General features: G+C 40.9%; 1 protein-coding gene across 1 annotated transcript in view; it reads right to left on the bottom strand.

The window, feature by feature from the left end:
• Positions 1-20902, bottom strand: part of IMPG1 (interphotoreceptor matrix proteoglycan 1) — a 98942-nt gene that overhangs the window by 60094 nt on the left and 17946 nt on the right. Inside the window, exons 2-7 of the mRNA XM_011000244.3 lie at positions 15533-15766; positions 10021-10187; positions 9722-9750; positions 5177-5241; positions 4463-4573; positions 1157-1302 (exon numbers count right to left, since the gene is read on the bottom strand). Of these exons, the coding sequence (XP_010998546.3) occupies positions 1157-1302; positions 4463-4573; positions 5177-5241; positions 9722-9750; positions 10021-10187; positions 15533-15766 (752 nt within the window). The remainder of the gene's footprint in view (positions 1-1156; positions 1303-4462; positions 4574-5176; positions 5242-9721; positions 9751-10020; positions 10188-15532; positions 15767-20902) is intronic.

Here is a 20902-nt window from a genome sequence, read left to right as displayed (position 1 = left end):
GGCACCAGGTGTTAGCCCAGAGGAGAGGCACTGAACCCAGAAAGGGTCGAGAGAACATTTTATATGGAGTTTGTAAAATGAAACTCGGGGAAGGGCATTCTAGACAGAGGAAGCAGCACACTAAAGGTGAGAAGAGATTTGCAAGCCATTTGTATTTCTGGGAAGTAGAATGTAAAGAGGGGGATGGTAAGGAACTGGTGTTCAGTGGAGGTGGGAAAAGAAGGCAGAGGTTTTAACATGGCAGATAGATACCAAGTTCAGCATAGCAGTTTGGATTTATCCTGCAGGGAATGGTTTTTAAAAAATATAATCAGGAACAAGCACGATGGTCAGAGGTGGAAGAGACACCTTGGGATAGCGTGTTAGCAGTGATGGATGACGTGGACCACATAACTCCTTCCACTTATCACCCATGAAAAATGTCATGGCTTTAAAAATAACAAGTGTTGGTGAGGATGTGGAGAAAAGGGAACCCTTGTGCACTGTTAGTGGGAATGTAAATTGGTGCAGCCACTATGGAAACAGTGCAGAGTTTCTTCAAAAAATTAAAAAAAATAGAATTACCATATGACCCAGCAATTCCCCTTCATTCCAATTTTGGTATTTATCTGAAGAAAATGAACACACTAATTTGAAAAGATACATGTACCCCCATGTTCGCCACAGCATTATTTACAATACCCAAGACATGTGAAGACAACTTGAGTGTCCACCAACGGATGAATGGATAAAGAAGATGTGGTATACATACAATGGAACATTAGTTAGTCATGAAAAGAATGAAATCTTGCCATTTCTGACAACCTGGGAGGACCTTGAAGGCATTATGCTAAGTGAAATACGTCAAACAGAGAAAGACAAATACCAAATGACCTTGAGTATATGTGGTATCTTAAAAACAAAACAAACAAAAACCAAGCTAATAGACATGCAAAATAGATTGGTGACTGTCGGAGGTAGAGAGGAAGGGGTAGGAGAAATGGGTGAAGGGGGTCAGAAGATAAAAAAACCAAAACAAACAAACAAACAAACAAAAAAACCAAAATAAAAAGAATGCTTGGTCACAACAAGATTAGCCAAGAGGATTTACATGCTATTGGCTCCCAGATCCTAAGTCACATCTTGGGCTGTGGTTGTGCGGGGTGGGTTCACTCACCTGAAGGTGGGACTTGGCTGCAAACTCCTGGTAATACGGGGAGTGGGAGTCGGTGAGCTCTGCCTTGAATCTCTGGTTTGTCAGAGAGATGCTCAGCTCCACCTTCTGCTCCAGGAGGTCCCGAGCAACATCAGTGATTTCTACATCTCTTTCCTGTGTTAAAAAATAAAAAGGAGAGATTCTATTAATATAAACCACAAGCACATGATCACATTATATAATATATACTGATATTATCTCAAGAAGTGAATAATGAGGGCTTAAGTGCTTTTAGAATAGAAGTCCTATTAACTAGTAGCAGCCTCTGAATTTCACTGAGAGATGAAATATTAACGCTCCAATGAGTTAATTATGTAGACTCATTTTATGACTGGGCACGCTTTGTGAAAGCATTTGCACACACATGTATAGAGATGCTTTTTCACTTGTTACCAATATCCGATGGCTCATTTAAAATAATATCTCCTCTATCATCTAGGGTAGAAATCTTTGCCTTCTCTGAACCTTTCTTTTTTTTTAAATTGAAGTATGGTCAGTTACAGTGTGTCAATTTCTGGCGTACGGTATAATGTCCCAGTGATGCATACACATACATATATTCGTTTTCATATTCTGAACCTTTGTACTAGTGAGTAACATCTGAATTGCTCATTTAGTACCTATGATACACCCATCTTGAGGATTTTTTTAATACGGTGATCTTGTCTCCCCACATAAAATTTTCTTGAATTCAGAATGATTCTCACACTTCATTGAGTCTCTCAAAGTGAAAAATACGAGGCCATTTATGCACAAAACTCTCAGTGAATATACATGAGGTGGGGGTCACACCCTTGGCAACCTGTCCTGGTCTACAGTTTTGTCTATACATCTGCCGTCTTCAATCACAGTGCTTAGACAATCTTATTGTACTTATTTGCGCTATAAATTCCTTGAAGTCAGGGACTGTGTCTTGTTCATCTTAGTAGCCCAATGTCTGCTGAATGAAAGAGTAAGTGTAGATGCAGGTGGTAGAAAGGATGCTAAGAGGATGATGTGATGAATGTGAAATCAAATATTCAGGGGATATTGACTGCAGAAGGAGGGACCTATATCAGGCTTTGAGGGAGACATGATACAATTAACAGGAGATAAGAGAGAGGACAGACTGGAGTAGTCTTAGAAATTTTATAGGGAAAATGTCTAATTGCAATATATTTTTTTTTCCAGCAGCACTTTTTACTGTTGATGGAACAGTATTTTTGAGGGAAACAAAATATTTAAATTCTTTGTTCATAGCAAGAGTTCCATCAAGTCTGCAGCCATCTGGCCTAAAGCCTGGAGAGATTGGCTAGGGCTCTCATTTCTGAATTTCCATGGAGAGTTGGTGAGGCTGAACTTCCTGCCCTCACCTTCTGGCTTTGACTTACGCCTTGGAGAGAGAGTCACAGGAAGAGGACAGGGCCAGAGAAGCCTCACAGACCATGGGGGATGGATGGCAGACCTGATGCAGTGACAGCATAAGAATAATATCCATCTAGAATGATGATCTCCAGATCCATCCATGTTGATGCAAATGGCATTATTTTATTACTTTTTATGGCTGAGTAGTATTCCACTGTATAAATATACCACACGTCTTTATCCAGTCATCTGTTGATGGACATTTAGGTTGCTTTCGTGTCTTGGTTATTGTATATAGGACTGCTATGAACATTGGGGAGATCATCATTCTAAGTGAAGTAAACCAGAAAGAAAAAGAAAAATACCATACATCATCATACGTGGAATCTAAAAAAAAAAAAAAAAAAGAAAAAGAAAAAGAATAAAGAGGACACGAATGAACTCATCTATAAAAGAAACAGATTCACAGACATAGTAAGCAATTTCATGGTTACCAGGGAAAGGGAGTGGGAAGGGATAAATTTGGGAGTTTGAGATTTGTAAATGTTAATCACTACATATAAAAATAGATAAAAAACAAATTTCCTCTGTATAATACAGGGAACTATATTTAATATCTTATAATAACCTTTAATGAAAAAGAATAAGAAAACAAATATTTGCACATATATGCATGACTGGGACATTATACTGTACACCAGAAATTGACACATTGTAACTGACTATACTTAAATAAATGAATGAATAAATAAAATAAAAAAAAAGAATAAAATCCAGGCTCTGATTTGTGGCCCCTTCTTTACATTACTGCCTCTTGCTTCCCGCCTTCTAGGGGAGAAAAGAGGGTAGTGTTCCCCTGCTTCTGCACCGAGTGTCTGGGTTCAAAGTTTGTTGGAGGGATTAAAAATGTTTCTCTTTTGATTAAGAGACACAAACTACTATGTATAAAATAAATAAGCAACAAGGACATATTATACAGCACAGGGAAACATGGCCATTATTTTGTAATAGCTTTAAATGGAGTGTAACTTGATATAATAATATAAAATAGATGAACAACAAGGTCTTAATGAATAGCATAGGGAACTGTATTAAATATCTTATAATAACCTATAATGGAAAAGAATCTGAAAAAGAATACATGTATGTATAACTGAATCACTTTTCTGTACATCTTAAACATTGTAAATCAATTATATGTCAATTAAAAAAACCCACAAAAAACAAACAAAAGAAATGAAGTATAATCTGTAAAAATATTGAATCACTATGTTGCACACCTGAAACTAATATAATATTGTAAATCAACCATACTTCTATAAAAAGTCCCTATTTTGTGATAATGAACATTCAATTCCCTAACAATTCTCTTATCCTGCATGACTTTTCACTCAAACAGAGTGGTGGCCAGGGTTGTTTTTTACCAGAAGACACTGTTTTTAATTTTTCCTCAGCTTGACATGCACGATTTTAGGCATTTGGATATTTATATGGACGTGACTGGGAAGAAAGCCTCTACCACTGCTGTCAGTGTGGGATTACACTTCATTGGAGAAAGAACTTCATTGACTGGATGATTGATAGATGCATTCATTCATTCACTCTAATGCTTGGTGACCACCTGCTGTATATAAGGTTCTCTTAGGTACTGAGGGGAAAAGGGCTCCTGTCCTCCCAGAGTTAATAACTCAATTGCTTCTTGCAATTCCTCCCACTTTATCCTAGTTTCCAATCTATTTTTTTCCCTTCAGTCCCTCCCTGGGAAGAAGTGAGAAGAGTGACTAGAACGAAGTCACCGACTCTTACTTGGGGTGATGAAGATGCAGCACTAGTAACAGTAAATGGCCAGAACATCCCTTCTCTTTCCCTCTTTCACTAACAAAACAAAACAGACATGTGACGAGCTAGAAGGAATCCAAGAACTTCCTATTGTTGTAGGCACCTTGGTGTCCGGGAGGGTATCATTGAGGATTTCGTTCAGGAGTGTGTCTTCAGGAGGGAGAGGGAGGGGCCCAAGCGAGACACTGGCAACGTCTGTGGAAATATAAAAAGTACAGGCACGAAAATGAGACTGAAGCAGTTTAAATTAGAACAAGGTCACAATGTCACATGCTTTTTCTGTCACTCTGGAAATTACAGAAGGGGTTAGGTGCACTCTGAACTCATTTTCTTTTAAGCTCATGTAGATACGTTCTTGAGCAAAAGATAACTCATACTCTTGATCCCACTTAAATTCCTCATTACTCCTTTCCAGGACCCAAATTTGGTGCTCCCTTAGATGTGTTAACAGTTAAATGGTTTTGCCTCATGAGATCTGGTTAATTTTTCTTTTTGTGACTATATAAAAGACACATAGGTACATTATCTTGAATTTGTTTGTTTGAAAAGATTGTAACAATTGCCTCCAAGATGTAGGATGGTGAGTGATTTGGTTTTGCCTTTGTTCTTTTCTATATTTTCCAAGATTTATGCTATGAATTTAAATTATTTTAGAAGGTTAGAAATACAAGTTAGTTTTAAGAAAGTGCATTATAAACTGGGTCAACTTCAACCGAGGATTGCTTTTCAAATAACATGCTTTCATGATGATTTGAATTAAAGTTCAGAAGCAGATGAAATGAGGTGATCTGAGCTTACCTGCTGAAAACACAGGGGTTCCACCAGGCTCTCCTAATGTATCCTCTGTGGATATTTCTTCCTTTCTATTAACACAATAGAAGATAAAAAAGGGGAAGTGAAAAGGAACTTCATGAAAATAGAGGGAATGTATTTAAATTTGCCTATACTCAATGACTTGAAAATTACAGAAAAAGTATATTTTAAAACTGAGTCTACCTACTTTTTTTAATTACACAAGCAATCTTCTAATATATTCATTGAAAAATAATTCAACCCCTGACACTAAAACGATTATGTTTGGCTCCTGGGTTTTTCATAAGCATCTTGGCTTTTTGTGGTCCTGGGGAGCATTTCCATAAAAGGCAGAGATGGTTTTGGGAGCCTGATGTTTTATAGTCCTATATGCTTCAACTATGTCCTTGACATCAAAGAGAATAGATGACATGATCTATGACCGAAATATTCTTGCTAAAAATCTCAGACCTTCAAATCTGCAAATTCAGAGAGTCATTAAGATAGATACTTTATCTCATTAAGTAACTCTTGTGGTTATGGTAATGAGAAATAGATAGATTTCTGGACAATGCTGGTATATTAAATCCCTATTCTGGACAGAATCATTGCCTGCAGTGGTAACCAGCCAGGGAGTCATGGGTAGGTTTGCAGTACCAGGGAGAGTCAGTGTGGACGATATCCAAGGGCAGGTCCAAGGTTATGGTTATAGAGCTGTCTGCATGTGATATTGGCCCATTCTAGCACACTTTATTTAGAAAGGAGTAGTTGTAGTGGTATCTATTGAAGCTCCCTGAAAGATTTCTCATTATAAGCTATTGGGTCTCAAAGGATTGTGTCTGTGTTTGTACAATATAGTTATGGTTAAGTGTATGACCCAAATAGTGGCTCATGATGATGGAAGACCAAAGGGAATGGCCACGTCCTCCCTTATTGCAGAGTTATCTAGACTGGCCAGAGTCAATGGGACCACCTACATATTTCTGCCATGCTCGCTTCTAGCCAAAGTGCTAATAAGACTAACATACAGGATATAGCGATCAGCCTTGTGTGGGCTCTGACCATCAGCAGTAAACATGGATGGTTATATTGGTGCCCACAAGCTAAATGCAGACTCAGACTCTGCAGTGGAATTTGGAATTATTTAATTGTTTTCGCTGGTATTATGCTGTGTGCTTAGCGGTTTTTATGGAGATCATATTTAGTAAACCCTCATGATAGCAAACATCACAGCATTTGTAATGTAGACAATTCTCGTCCTTGTTTAGTACTTTATAGATCTTTGCTTATAGCCAGGTATCCTCCCCCCAGAATTATGAATGGGACGGCTCTCACCCTGGTATACCTGTTTTACGTTGCTGTAAAAGAGAAAACACCCAAAAAGAGTAGTTACTGAAATGCTGGTACTGTACTAGATACAAGCCAACAGCCCCCCAAATCTGCTTTTTTCATTTTTATTAATTTATTTATTTAGGTGGGGAGAGGTAATCAGGTTTATTTATTTACTTATTTATTTGTTTGTTTGTTAACAGAGGGACTGGGGATTGAACCCAGGACCTTCTGCATGCTAAGCACCCACGCTACCACTGAGCTGTACCACCCCCACCATTAGCTTTTAATTCAAATTCATTTGAAACTGGCAGCTTTGTGGGCTAATTAGGTGAGAAAATTGTCTGTTCGTCTTCTTAAAAAGTTTTGGACGAAAAGACAGGTTTCCCCCGCCCTTTCCTTTTCTTTCTCTTTTTTTTTTTTTTTTTAAAAAAACAACTTGGTAACCAAAGATAATGTAAATGTTTGTCTCTTATTGCTTCTTTCTTTTAGCAAGCTGGCAGGCACGGGAGTGGATGGAATGAGTCTGCATCTTTCTCTTTCTGGCTTGGGGAATTGTTCCCTGTAATTTTTAATGTTTCCCTATCAAGTCTTTACATTCTGTTGAATATTTTTCTTGTGCATGACCTCAGTTTTGCCTTCTTAATCTTTGGACATGGAGGAGTCAGTAAGTATCATCCTGTATTTAAATCAGAAGAGTCAATATCTCTGTGTCTTGTGAGCAAAATGAATACTCTAGTAGTAAAATTTTCCTGAATCACATTATTCCTTCTGGCAATAACTTTTTAAAATGTAAAAGCGTGGCTAGATATACATAGCAAGATCTATTACGTGCCATAAGTGTATGAGGACGTTGCTCATGTACTCTGGCAGTTGGTGGAGAAATATAAAACAGTTCCTGCCCTGGAGGAGTTTATACTCTCACAGGGAAGCAGGGTAGAGCAAGAAAGTGTGAAATACAGATGTAAGTGCCAAAGAGACTGCAAGATTCAAAGTAGGGAGAGATTGTTGGAGGCTCAAGTGGGCTGTTTAGGCATCACGGGGAGGCGGGACCCTCCTGGGTGTTGAAAGGAGAGCAGCATTTGGGTGGGTGGAGTGGGGAAGGCAGGTTCTCCAGGAGAGGAAAGGGCTGTGGTCAGAGTCCAGGGTGAGTAGGGTGCAGACTGGGCGCAGTGAGGAAGGGACATGGTGGCAGCGGCGGGGCCCTGGTTCATGGAGGCGAAGTTAGGAAGATCAGGGGGCGAAGGACCCTGATGAATTAGTTTGGCCTCTTTCTCAGTGAAGGTCTTGACGGGGAACAGATGGTTCACTCAGCGGGGCAGTTTAATAAAGGCATTACTTACTTACTAAGTGGTGGGAAGAGTGCAAGAGCAATCAGAAGGGTGAGTGCAGAGCCCAGGGCTGGAAACAGTGAGGTGCTAAAAGCCCTCCTCTTCCAGGAGAGGTGAGAGGATGGAGCAGCTACCTCCAACCAGGGACAGAGAAGGCTCTGTGGAAAGAGAGGGCTGCCTGGCAGGAGGTGGGCTGAAGCTGACGCAGGCCCATAGCCCTGGAGGATTTTGCAGGCTGGGGGCGCGAGAAGAAGACACATGCGCTCACCTCACTCTGCTCCCGCCCTCCGATCTCCCGCTCACCACTGGCTGGCCCTTCCTGGAAGTCGGAGGCCAGGGGATGCTCTCGAGTCAGTCCCTCTGGCTCAGCGCTCTGAGCACAGAGCAGGTAGGGAAGGGTGGGGAGTGGATACTCAGAAGGGGGAGAGGAAGATGTGGGAACTTCTCAGAAAGCCTTTGCACAAGGCACAATGTAAAAGGAATATCTCAGACTTACTACTCCAGCAGCGCTGATGCAAGTTAAGGAGGGGAAGAGATTAGAAGCAGGGAAATCTGTTAGGGAGATCAGTTTTGACGTTTTTCACAGTGTAAATTAATAAGGTCCTGGACCAAGTTTTGGCAAAGGGAATTGAAATGAAGGAACAAATGTGAAAAGCATCGTAAAGATTGTCAGTAATTCGTACAGCCGAATTTGTCTCCCTCTTTGCAGTATTATTATCTTGAGATTCAGATTGCCAAATGCTGTAAGATGTATGTAATTTGCGAGTTTAGAGTTTGGCAACAGCATCTCTCTTCTTTAATCATTTTATTGAACGTGCTTTTCCTTTCCTTTTTTTTTTTTTTGTATTTCGATTTTCTTATTTGATATTCAGTTCCTGTTGAAGACAGCTCAGTGCTTCAGTAATTTAGTTTGAAAAATACTAACACTTTACAGAATACCAAGTGAGTTCAAAATTCAGGTTCCTCTCTGACTGCATTCAATATTTTCCTGAGGTAGCTAACATGTTTCCATAACTTCTAAAAATTAAACTATTTTAATTGCTCTATAGCTTATCAGTTAAAAAAACACATTAGGTACTTATTACATAGTAACACATTCATTTTATCTGCAAACATAGTGCAAACATCTATCTCAATCTATACGGTCTATCTGTTTTTCTCTTTTATGTAGTTTATCTTCAGCACAATATATGCATAGATTATCTGTCAGAATAACCTACATGGGTCTTGTTTGGTAGTTAGATAAATGGAGGCAATAAGCAGATAGATGGAGGAGAGGGACGATGGTCCAGAAAATGGTGTTATGCCTGCCTCCAGCATAAAGAAGGGACTTTACTTCGTCTAAATGAGTGCCAGCCAAAAAAAAAAAAAAAAAGATTAAAACCCAACAGCCGCAACTGCTTGTTAGCGAGAAGGACTTGACCACACAGGACCCAGCGCTCGTTGTAATACAATTAACATTGTGTTTTAGGCCCCTCTATGGGTTTGTCTGTGTGCATCACGGGTAAGGACATGCGCAAAAGGGGACGATCATGACTAAGCGCTCCAGGGGCAAGAGCCGTCAATCAATCAGGAGACCACCTCTAAATGAAGGTGTAAGAGAAGGGGCAGGGACCACTGCTTTTCCCCCTTGGATCAACCTGCCTCCCATTCTTGGAGACGTACTTTTCTTTTCCGAAATAAATCCTTTAAAATCTTTCGCTACACAACGCTCCGTCTCCTGTCTGTAATCTTATCTTCCTGGCATGACAAGAACTGGGGTCTTTTTTTCTTTTCCTTTGGGGTAACAGTCTCAGTGGCTGAAATAATACGAAGCACAATAGCTCAGTCTCACTCCCTCGTGTGATCTTTCAAATACAAGAGCACGCCACACTCTATTTTGGGTACTTACCTCTCAAGGAAGTTTCTCTGTTTTATTCTCTGCAGAAAGATAAAAAGTAATTTTACCAAGAGATAATGCCAACTGGAGAGCTAAAGTCTATTTTCATCCCCGTTTCCCTTTAACTTCACTTCAAACTACCTCTCCAGTGCTATTTTGCAGAAAGAAGATTCCTGTTGGCCTTATCCAATCTCTCTAAGCATTACTTCAACCAACTCTTATGCTGGGGAAACCATTTCACAAGGAGCAAGGGCTGGAGGCCTGGGAGCCCTTTGGCCCGGGTTCCAAACACACGGTGTCTTTAAGCTCACCTCCTGAAGAAGATCCCGGTGTTCCTGGGAGTTGCTGAAATTTTGGCCGATGTCAAAGAGGCAGAAGGTCTCCTGCTGGCAGATGCTGACCCAGTCCTGGTATTCCCCCGTGTCAGGGATGCGATCCAGAAAGATCCGATATGCCTCCCACACGGCTTCCTGGCACACTGCAAGGCAGCGCCCGGAAGAGGGGTAAGTGGTCACATCCTTAGAAGATTAGCAGTTCACATCTCCCAACCCAAGCACAAGCTTAAACATGGAATGCTCTGCCTTGGCTTATGTCGATACACTAGTTCACCATCCACAAAGATGAATTCATTTAGCAAATATTTATAGAGCCCTTATGTGTGCCGTGGAGAAAAATAAAAGAAGGAGATAGGAATGTGTGTGCATGTGTCTGTGTATAAGACTACTATTTATAATAGGATGGTGAAGGAAGATCTCATTGAACAGTTTGGGAAAAGTCCCCAAAGCTGGAGGCTGCTGGGAGCATCAGAGAGAGAGCAAGGAGGTCACTGTGGCCGGAGGGAGGCTGAGAGTAACAGAGGATGAAGACAGGAAGACATGGTGGGGGTCCCACAGGCTGCGTTGGGATGGTAGACTAGTAGTCTTCAAACTCGGGCACAGGTACCTGGCTGGATTTGCAGACTTTCCAAGGGGTAGACAGGTGCATGGACAGCTTTAAGACAATCAAATTCGAGGTCTCAACTTTCCTATGATGCTTTCCTAAAATTGGTCTGCCTGAGGACACAGCTTCCCTTCCTCACTTGCCCTTCGGCCACACTCTTCTCCCATCCATCCATCCCTGGTCTCACTGAGGCACAGTGCTCCTAAGTTGTCACACAAAGGGAAGATTTGAAATGATTGTGCTGGAGGTTAAGAAAGGGAGTGAACTTAGTCGAGGGTAACACACAGTTTTTGTTAAGTAGGGCAGTTTCTGATTCTCTGCTTTCAACACATTAGAAGAAGTCCTAATGGAGTCAACAGCTGATAGATCATTAAAAATAATGATGGCAGATCGGGATGTGATTGCTAGCGCGAAATGCTGCAGGGACTTAAAGAATAAGCATCTTACTATAACAAAGCTCCATCTGTTCCCATCTACTAATTTATGTAACACGTTTTCTCAGCATTTAAGTGAAACTAAGTAAAAGAAGAGGGATTAAATCAATATTAAATCCTGTCTCATTTTAACAATACGTAACATAAATAATAAGTCATGGCACATGAGCTCCTAGAGGAACAGAACCAAAGCCACCCCATCTATCCAGCGGCAGAAGTAGGTGGAGCTTAAGCTACAGGCCCTTCATTTAAACTCGTCCCTTTCCAAAGCCTTGTCCCTAATTTTGGATTTATAAATGTTAGAACCCCAAATCGATATCTGATCTTACACCCACCTGTCAACAAAAAATTAAAAAATTTTGTCAAATCTTTATCTATATGCTTTCATCAATTATATAGTAAAATAATTATAAATGCAACTGAATCCAGAAGAAATTTCTTTGTACACATAAAGCCTACAGTCATAGGAAATAGGTAAAAAAATGAAATTTCAATTTATGTACATATTTTTGTTCCTGAGAAGTATTTTAGAGCAACCCATAGCAGACTTGCAGTATGACATAAATTAGATGAAAATAAGACTCAGCAGTGGGAAGTGGGGTGAAAATGTGGGTGTGTGGAGAACAGGGGGCCCTGTGACATCACCAGCTGTCAGGAAGAGTTTGTTCCTGAATTTGTAAAGAGTATTTGATGGGAAGTATTGAGTGTCCATGGTAGATTCCACTGTACACACAAGAATGCTCTGATTCCTATTTATTTTCAGTATCAGTATTTACAACTCACCAAAAGTTACATCTTCTCCAGTTACTTAAGCTTATGATGAAAAACTTTAGATGTCAACTGAAAAGCATGCAAGAGGGCACACAATCTAAAAATTATTTGAGGGATTAAGTTAGGAAAAAAAATTACATGACTTTGGTTGTAAGCAATGATAATCTGTTGATTTTTACCTCTGGAAGAATAGGGGGCAGAAGCTGACATCATCTGACTTTCTATAGAAAACCCTGTGACTGCCGTGCAGAGAAAAGGGGTCGTGGGGAGGAACATGGTGTGAGAGGACCAGTTCAGAGACTTGCCTACATCACTCCACACTTGGTCCATGTCTGGATTTCTCTTAGCTTTCTAAGAGGGAAAGAGAATTCCAGGCCAACAGAAGCTCAGGTCGTTCACTAGCAGCAGCATGACCAGAGCCCACAGAGCCAGGAGTGGGTGCAAAATGCCGTCCAGTTTTCCACATTTGGGCTCTGTGTTCCCTGGGATTCTTCCTACATCCTCAAAGAGCCCTGAGTGAGACATTCAGCAGAAAGGCTGAGGCTCTGTGGTCAGATTTCAAGCAAGTGTGAGAAGACTGGGGAGCCAAGGCTCTGGTTTCTCCAAAATCCTTGTGGCAATCCTCCTCAGTGGATTGGAGAAGGATGGTGCAGAACAATAAACCAAAAGGTGAGAAAAATCCAACTTTTCAGAGGTTTTCAGGCTCCTCTCAGCCCTGAGAGCCTTTGATGCCTCAGCATTCAAGGTTTTTATTTGATGTTCTCTCCGTAAGGATGGATGACTCTTGCAGTGGGTCGTGGGCTGGTGCTCCTGTCTCCGGATCACAGAAGGATTCTGTGCCTCCTGCTTTGTGCTGAGCTTCCAGGAGACAGAAAAATGACATCAGAGGAGTCACCAAAAAACCTGCCCCTCCAACATAGTCTGAAGAAAAGACCCTGCTCCCTAACCTTCTGATCCCTGTAAACTACCATGTCCCCCAGGAACAATTCTTCAAGCAGCTTCAGACCTTCATGTTTCAGGGAGAACATTCTCTCAGAGCCTTTGTGAAAATCAGATTTTAATGGGAATGAGGGTCTTATGTGTCCCTGAGGTGGGAGAAGGGGTGGCAGGCAATGGAGCAGGACATCTTACAAGATGCGGATTATGAAGTCAGTCTGGTGTGGGGTCTGAGTATTTGCATTTCTAGTAAGTGCCCGGGTGATGTGGTGCTCCGGCCTGTGAACAGCACTTCGAGCAGCAAGAACTAGGACTCCCTGCATCTTGAACTGTCTCTAGGTCACACATTAACATGAAAGAAAGATCGCCTTTGGAAAGAGAGGGGAGAGACGGAGGGAGAGGGAGAGGAAGAGACATGGGGAGGGGTGAAGTCGCGGAAGGACTCACAAAGAACTCCGAAAGGACGCAGGCACCAAGGAGGCAGTTGGTCTGGGTGGGAGCTCAGGGTTCTGCCTGGGGAACTGCCAGACACAACCTTGACTCTCTCTGTGCTTCCTGACGAACGTGCTTATGATTCTAACAGGAACTCAGAACTTTCGTGCTTGTGTTGCTTGAAGCATTGGGAAAAGAAATAGCCCAGTATTCCATTTGATTTGAGGAATGTGGACGCTGTCTCCCCTAAGTTTGAAAGATGTTAACTGATCATTTTGTAAAGGCAGCTATGAGAAGAATAAACAGGTTACTCTGTCAAAGAAACCCTGCTTTGTAGCTGTGTCTTCCGTCTAGCTTCTTTGTGAACCAATTTGTTCAACTTAAGAAACCCAGACTGATGAGGAATAAAATTTCCTATCACCAGTGGCAGCTGTAAAGATAATGGGCTGTCGTTGCTGTGGCGAGAAAAACAGTAGCTTGTTTCACCCAGGGAAGCAAGAACGAAAGAGGCAAACCTAATTAAGAATAAAAAGCTAAGAATCAAATTCAGAGCTAAAAATTTGGTTGCTGCAATAGTCTATTCTACAAATACCTGTGATGAATTCTATCTGCGGATGTCATAAAGAATTAAAAGTTACACGAAAATAGCAATAGCTCTGTTGATATACAATGTAATGCATGTAATGTTATACATTTATTATTTCTATCTGTTAACAAATAACATGAAATTGACCAGTGTCATTAACTGATCAATGTGTAGGCACATCCAAAATGAATACTTTACATGTAGCGCTGTCTTTTTTTTTTTTTTTTTTTTTGCATTCCCAATGACCTCTTTGCCTCCTGTATCCATCAAGCAGCATTTACTGAGAAACTGCTCTGCAGAGGTGCTGGGTAGGACCTTAGAATATTAACATAGCTCACTCAATTTTCTATGATTAGAGTCCTCTTTCTGACTCTGATCCAGGACTGATTTCTCTGTGGGTGTGGCTTCTGTCGGAAAGCAAGTATCTCTTTACTTCCATAAAATGAAACATATGAGGAACTTGGGGCTTGATGTTTCTGATACTGCTAGTTAATTATGCCTCCCAGACCCAGTAAGAGCTCCCCAGATTAATTCAACCCCTGCACATCTATAGATGGAAATGCTTAAGAGCTTGGTGAAGTGGTTTTCAGTTGTCATCACGTGCCACACATCACAGGCTAGAACTGAACCAGCTCGCTTGAGTCAGTAGGCTTGAAATAGAGCAGGTGACTGTGCTTTTTGGAATGGAAGCGAACACCTATTATGATCGAGGTAGAAATCAGTAAACCTCTTCAACTTTCACATGTAAGGTGAATTGAGTTTAGGATTCAGCCAAACAAGATACTTTGCATTTTTTGGAGCTACCTGGGGGAATTTATTAGCAGCTACCAAAGATTCTTTCCTGTTGTTTAAAGAAGAAGCCATGGGAATTTTTTCATCCATGGAAAGTGGACAGCCACTGACGGCTGTGGTGTGACTGAACTCCACAGTGATTTCTGGGAATGCTGTTAAGAGTCCTGTAATGCTGTCTTGGGGTGAAAAACTGCGCCGTAACTCTGCTGGAAACCACAGTAATTGTGTCATAAATCCGTTAACCCCTCTGCATTATATCTTGGTAAGCACTGCTCATTTGCACCTCTTCTGCGCTCAGATGTGCCTCCGAGTTTCCCAGCATCAGACGTTATTGTTGGACCAGCAATGAACTACTTAAATTTATCAAGTGGGCTGGGGAGGGTATAGCTCAGTAGTAGAGCGCATGCTTAGCAGGCACGAGGTCCTGGGCTCAATCCCCAGTACCTCCATCCAAAAATAAATAAAACAAAAATAAATAAACAAACATAATTACCCCCCGCCCCCAAAAGACAGGAGAGAGGATGTGGATTGTGATGTGGAAAAGTAAAATCTTAAGTCATAAATCAGCTCTAATTCCTGACACGGCAGTCCTCCTGTGCTTCTTACTTCATAGCAACAGGAGAATTCAATACTGGGCTTCGGCAAGGATGCAAAAAAGAGGTTAAACCTGGAGGCCAAGGCTTTCTGGTGACTTGTTAAACACCCTGATGGTTCTGTGTAACACAGGACATGGTTTTCAAACATTTTAGAGTGCATCTCTTCCACAGCTCCGAATGTGTGTTATCCATAACTCTCAGATCGGTTGGCTGATTTTTATAACTCTTCATGACTGAATGAGAGAATCTGGAAGTTCTGGGCTGAAGACAACTTCAGGATGGATGAAAGGGAAGGATGAAAAGGACAAAAGGCTGAACAGGCTGTCTCTTTCCTTACCTCTCAATCTATAATAAGCTTGAAGACTGGCTAAAATCTGTTTCATGGATTCTTGTGGACAGACTTTAATCCCAGTTGGGAAAAATGCTGATCTTTTGGTTCGATGCTTTGCCAAATCGAATATTCGTCTCATGGTTGACATTTTGTGCATTTTTGCCGTCTTTTCGGTTGTTCTGATTCTCGGGGCATTGTCTATGTCTTTAGTTTCAGAACGGTATATTTTAATGGAGAGATCTGTAAAAGAAAGATTGATTTCCTGGTGAATATAGATATTTGTGTGTGACAAGTGAAACACTTGATAAATGGGTGGAAAAAACCCTAAAAGTTAGAATCCTCTGCTTTCTGAAAGTTCTACTTTGGTGCAACTACCAAATGTGATATTCCAATGACAAAGCATTTGCAGAAATCAGGGAATAGCAGAATGAGCTGATCAAGTGTGTTTTTTTTTTTTTTTTTAAACCAACTTCTTGAATCATCTTGCTTTTAGGAACTGCCAAATGTTGAAATCATTTCCCACACATCTCTCTAAAAATCACTCTCCACTTAGCACTCAAGCCTCCCGAGAGATGCCTCTTTTGATAGACATTATAATTCAAGTGGGGAGTGATGGAGCATTCTGGTACCCAGAGGTATACTCTTGATGACAAAGCGGAGTGCTTCTAAAAACCTATGGGAAAAAAATGCAGCAAAACAACCTTTCTGCCTATTAGCTGCAGCCCTGGGGTTCCTACGTGGGTGGGACTCCGGGGGTGGCAATATGGTGGAAAGTGATTTGGGGCAAGGAATGCCTTTGAGTTTTATTTACAGAGCAAGCTTGATATTTTATGTGGAGTGGTGAGCGGAGGGATGAAGGGGGAGGTCAAAGAGAGGGGGTTGGCAGAGGGTTTAACTCCCGGAGCCATTCACCCTCCTGGCACTGTGGAGTCTGTTAGGGTTAGATCTGGACTTCACTTTTTGTGCACCTCTTATAAAAATAACTTATGTTCACTGAGTACTTTTTTATTTTGAATTTTTTTTCATATGCATTATCTCAAATCGCTCTCACAAAAGCTCTACTGTATAGATGAAAAATACTCTTTTTCTTGTTTACCACCCAGTGGGGCACTGAGGCTTAGAGGTGTCAGAGCGTGATAACAGCGTGGCCAGATCGCCATTCCTCCTCTCCCACACTGTCTCTTTCCTGTTAGCCATTCTACCATTTAAGAAAGGAATTATTGATGAGCAGTTGGGACCACTCACTATGGCACCTTGGGACCACTCTCTATGGCACCTTGGGGCCACAAGCAGGTGGCTTACAGAGATTTATGTTCTCATTTACTAAAAAAGAAGGCTCTCCAACCCCTGTCTTCTGAAATGTGGTACAGACAAGGGGATCAAGCAGAAATCCAAGTAGGTGGCTGCAGAGCAACTCAAATCCTGCTGCAAAGCATAAAAATTCCCCCTTCCTTGGGGGATGGGGGTGTGTGTACAGCGTCTGGGTGGGATCACCTATTCGCTGTCACTTTGAGGAGGCTCAGAATTTATCGTTTGTGGACTTTTGAAAGATGGCCATTCTGGTCTTGGGCAGTGATACTTTCTTAGGAATCTCCAGAAAAGAAGGAGCTGAGAGATTCATTTGCTCACCCAGGCACACACCAGAGCAATACATCATAATCTCTGCAACACGGGCTTCAGCAACTTTTTTTTTTTTCCCCCAAAGACCAATTTAATCTAGAAATTCTTTTTTTTTTTTTTTTTTAAATTGAAGTATAGCTGATTTACAATGCTGTGTTAGTTTCTGGTGTAGAGCATAGTGTTTCAGTCATACTTATACATACACATACATATTTTTCTTCATTATTGGTTATTACAAGTTATTGATTTTAGTTCCCTGCGCTATACCATAGAACCTTGTTGTTTATCTATTTTATATATAGTAGTTTTTATCTGCTAATTTGAAACTCATAATTTGTCCCTCCCCATCCCCTTTCCCCTTTGGTAACCATAAGTTTGTTTTCTATGTCTGTGAGTCTGTTTCTGTTTTGTAAATAAGTTTATTTGTCTCCTTTTTTTAGATTCCACATATAAGTGATATCATGTGATATTTGTCTTTCTCTATCCGACTTACTTCACTTAGTATGGTAGTCTCTAAGGCCATCCATGTTGTTGCAAATGGCATTATTTCATCCTTTTTTGTGGCTGAGTAGTATTCCATCACACACACACACACACACACACACACACACACACACACACACACACATCTCACAACTTTTTTATACAATTATTTGTCGATACATTTAGGTTGCTTCCATGTCTTGGCTATTGTAAATAGTGCTGCTATCAACACTGGGGTGATTGTAGCTATTTGAATTAGAGTTTCCTCTAATATATGCCTAGGAGTGGGATGGCTGGATCATATGGTAAATTTTTTTAGTTTTTAAAGGAATCTCCATACTGTTTTCCATAGTGGCTGCACCAAATTACATTCCCACCAACAGTGTAGGAGGGTTCCCTGTTCTCCACAACCTCTCCAGCATTTATCATTTGTGGACTTTAGAAAGATGGCCATTCTGACTGGTGCGAGGCAATACCTCACTGTAGTTCTGATGTGCATTTCTCTTATAATTAGCTATACTGAGCATTTTTTCATGTGCCTGTTGGCCATCTGTATAGGCATCAGGACCTTTTGAAGGTCTCCAGGTGATTCCAATATGCATACATGTTTGGGAACCACTGATTTGTGAATCTGTAAGGAAACCTTCAGCTGAAGAGTTAAGATAATCCACCTCAAACTGGCTTAACCAACAAGGAAGTTATTGTCACACCCAAAGGAAAGCTAAAGGTAAGAAATGCCTGGTGAAGTATAGCCCTGGTTCTGCCTTCTGCCACCCACTCATTCTCCTTACTCAGTCCTCTCAGGTGGTGACTTTACCCATAGGCTGGCTTCCACCAAATTAAACACGCCTGCCCTCATACATGTTGAAAATAGCCTTTCCCTAAAGTATGGCTGATCTATGCCATGTGCTTGGACAAATACCAGTTGCCAAGCTGTTTGGCTTGAGCTGAGTGGTCACAGGGCAGGGGCCTGGGTTACCCTGAGCCGCTCATCCTAACTCACTTGTATCTTTATTGCATTTACTGATTTGCTGTATCCATCAGATGCCTAGGGTGTTTCAGGCCCAGTGTGGTAGACAGAGGTGAGTTAGGTGAATAAATGTCATGGAACTCGTGTGTAGTGCTTGCTTTCTCCTGCCTTGCACAACATTTGTCATAAGTATACTAATTCCCTGCTTTAGGCTGCAAATACCCTTGGATTTGCAAATACCTAGACTTTTAGACTGTAAGTATCTCTCTTTTATAATCCTATCCTCTTCCCAAGTCACATCGGTGCTTGCCTAGCACAATGTTTTGTACACAATAGATATGCAATATAAATTCATTAAGTGAGTTAATGAAAAATTTCTGTGGATATAGTCATGGGTCTTTTATAATATATGCAATGAGTTAGATTCGTTTTAGAAACCATTAGGCCATGAAAAATAGCATCACAGTCCTGCCCACCTATGTTATTGCAACCTCCCTTAAAAATTTTTCCTCCTCTCTGCAGTGTCTAAAGTCTGAGGCTTTGGATACAGTCATCTTATTAAAGATAATATCCTAGGTGAAAAGACAAATAAAAACTTCCTTCATGAATGAAAACCAAAAGAACAGAAAGGAGATGGCTTATACACAAAGAATAACTTAGTGACGTCAGTGTCCCCAGAATCTTTCAATTTATCCAAGAGTAAATAAACAAATAATAAATGGAGCCAATTAAAAACATGAGTCTCAATGGGAAAGACTATTAATGTTGCCTGGCTCTTTAGGAAGGCAAGCCCTCCACTCTCTTGCTCCCTAATTATTGTACATGACAGGCACAACCATAACTAGGGTGAAATCCAATTCTTGGCCTTCGCCTCACCTGCATCCTTATACTGAACATGGCTGTAGAAGAACAACCATCAAGGCTCAGTTTAAATTTAGGATCTTTCTGACTGGATAAAGAAGTTATGGTATATTTATACAATGGAATACTACTCAGCCATAAAAAATGCCATTTGCAGCAACATGGATGGAACTAGAGATCGTCTAAGTGAAATAAGCCAGAAAGAGAAAGAAGAACATCATACGATACCACTTATACGTGGAATCTTAAAAAAAAAAAAAAAAAAAAGAAAAAAGGGACAGTATAAACTCAGCTACAAAACAGAAACAGACTCACAGACATAGCAAACAATCTTATGGTTATTGGGGAAAGGGGGAGGGAAGGGATAAATCTGAGAGTTTGAGATTTACAACTGTTAGCCACTATACATAAAAATAGATTTAAAAAGTTTCTTCTGTAGAGCACAGGGAATGATGTTCAATATATTGTAATAATCTTTAATGAAAAAGAATATGAAAACGAATATATGTATGTATATGCATGACTGGGACATTGTGCTGTACACCAGAAATGGACACATTGTAACTGACTGTACTTAAATAAAAACAAATTTAGGATCTTTAAACAATATCACACTGCTTTTCCCTGGTCCATTGAAATTCTCTCTTGGAGAACTACACACATCTTTTCTCAGATTTCCTGTACTTCTTGCCTGTGCTCGCTCTCAGCTGATAACCTTGCTTCACATTTTGCTGAGAGCTGGAGGAACCAGAAGATAGCTTTTCAAATTTCCAGCACTGCCTCTGCTCACTGGCGGCGTCTGCACACAGACACTCGCTTTTCCTTCTGTGACTATTTGGTGTCTGGTCTGCGCGCCTGTGTAAGGCCAGTTCCTTTACTTACGCACTAGATTCCATCCCTTTCATCTGTCAGGGACGCTCTTCCAGATGCTCTCCTTTCATTCACTTGCATAATTGCTTTCTCTCTTTCTACTGGACTGTTCCAATCAGCCTACAAACACACTATTATTTTCCCCTTCTATTTAAAAGATTCTTTCTTGATACCATTTTCCCTCTAGTCATTGACCCATTTTTCCATTTACACGTAGAGCAAAACCCTTTGAAAGATCTGAATTGACCTCTTTTCTTAAAACAAAGCAGGGTCCTGTATGAGTGAGGACGCATTCCTCTGATATCACGTGCAAAGCTCCCAGCATTTCCCTCCTTCATTCTCTCCTCTCTTTGCCTTCCTTCTTCTCCTTCTTCTTTTTTTCTTCCCATTTTGATGTTTGCAGTGTGCTCGAAGAGCCTGGTGCATTCAACATGCTATTGTGACCCTTCACCAGAAGGTGTCGCTATGCAACATATAATACCCTGACAACTGACCGTAGGAAAATCGAACGCCAATAATTACTTCTTTGGAATTGTATGTGTTGAGTATTGACATTAATTGATGGGGTGGCG

This window comes from Camelus dromedarius, chromosome 6 (assembly GCF_036321535.1).
Source record: "Camelus dromedarius isolate mCamDro1 chromosome 6, mCamDro1.pat, whole genome shotgun sequence".
NCBI lineage: Eukaryota > Metazoa > Chordata > Mammalia > Artiodactyla > Camelidae > Camelus > Camelus dromedarius.
The sequence above is the reverse complement of the archived record's forward strand: the minus strand, read 5'-3'. Positions and strand labels throughout refer to the sequence as shown.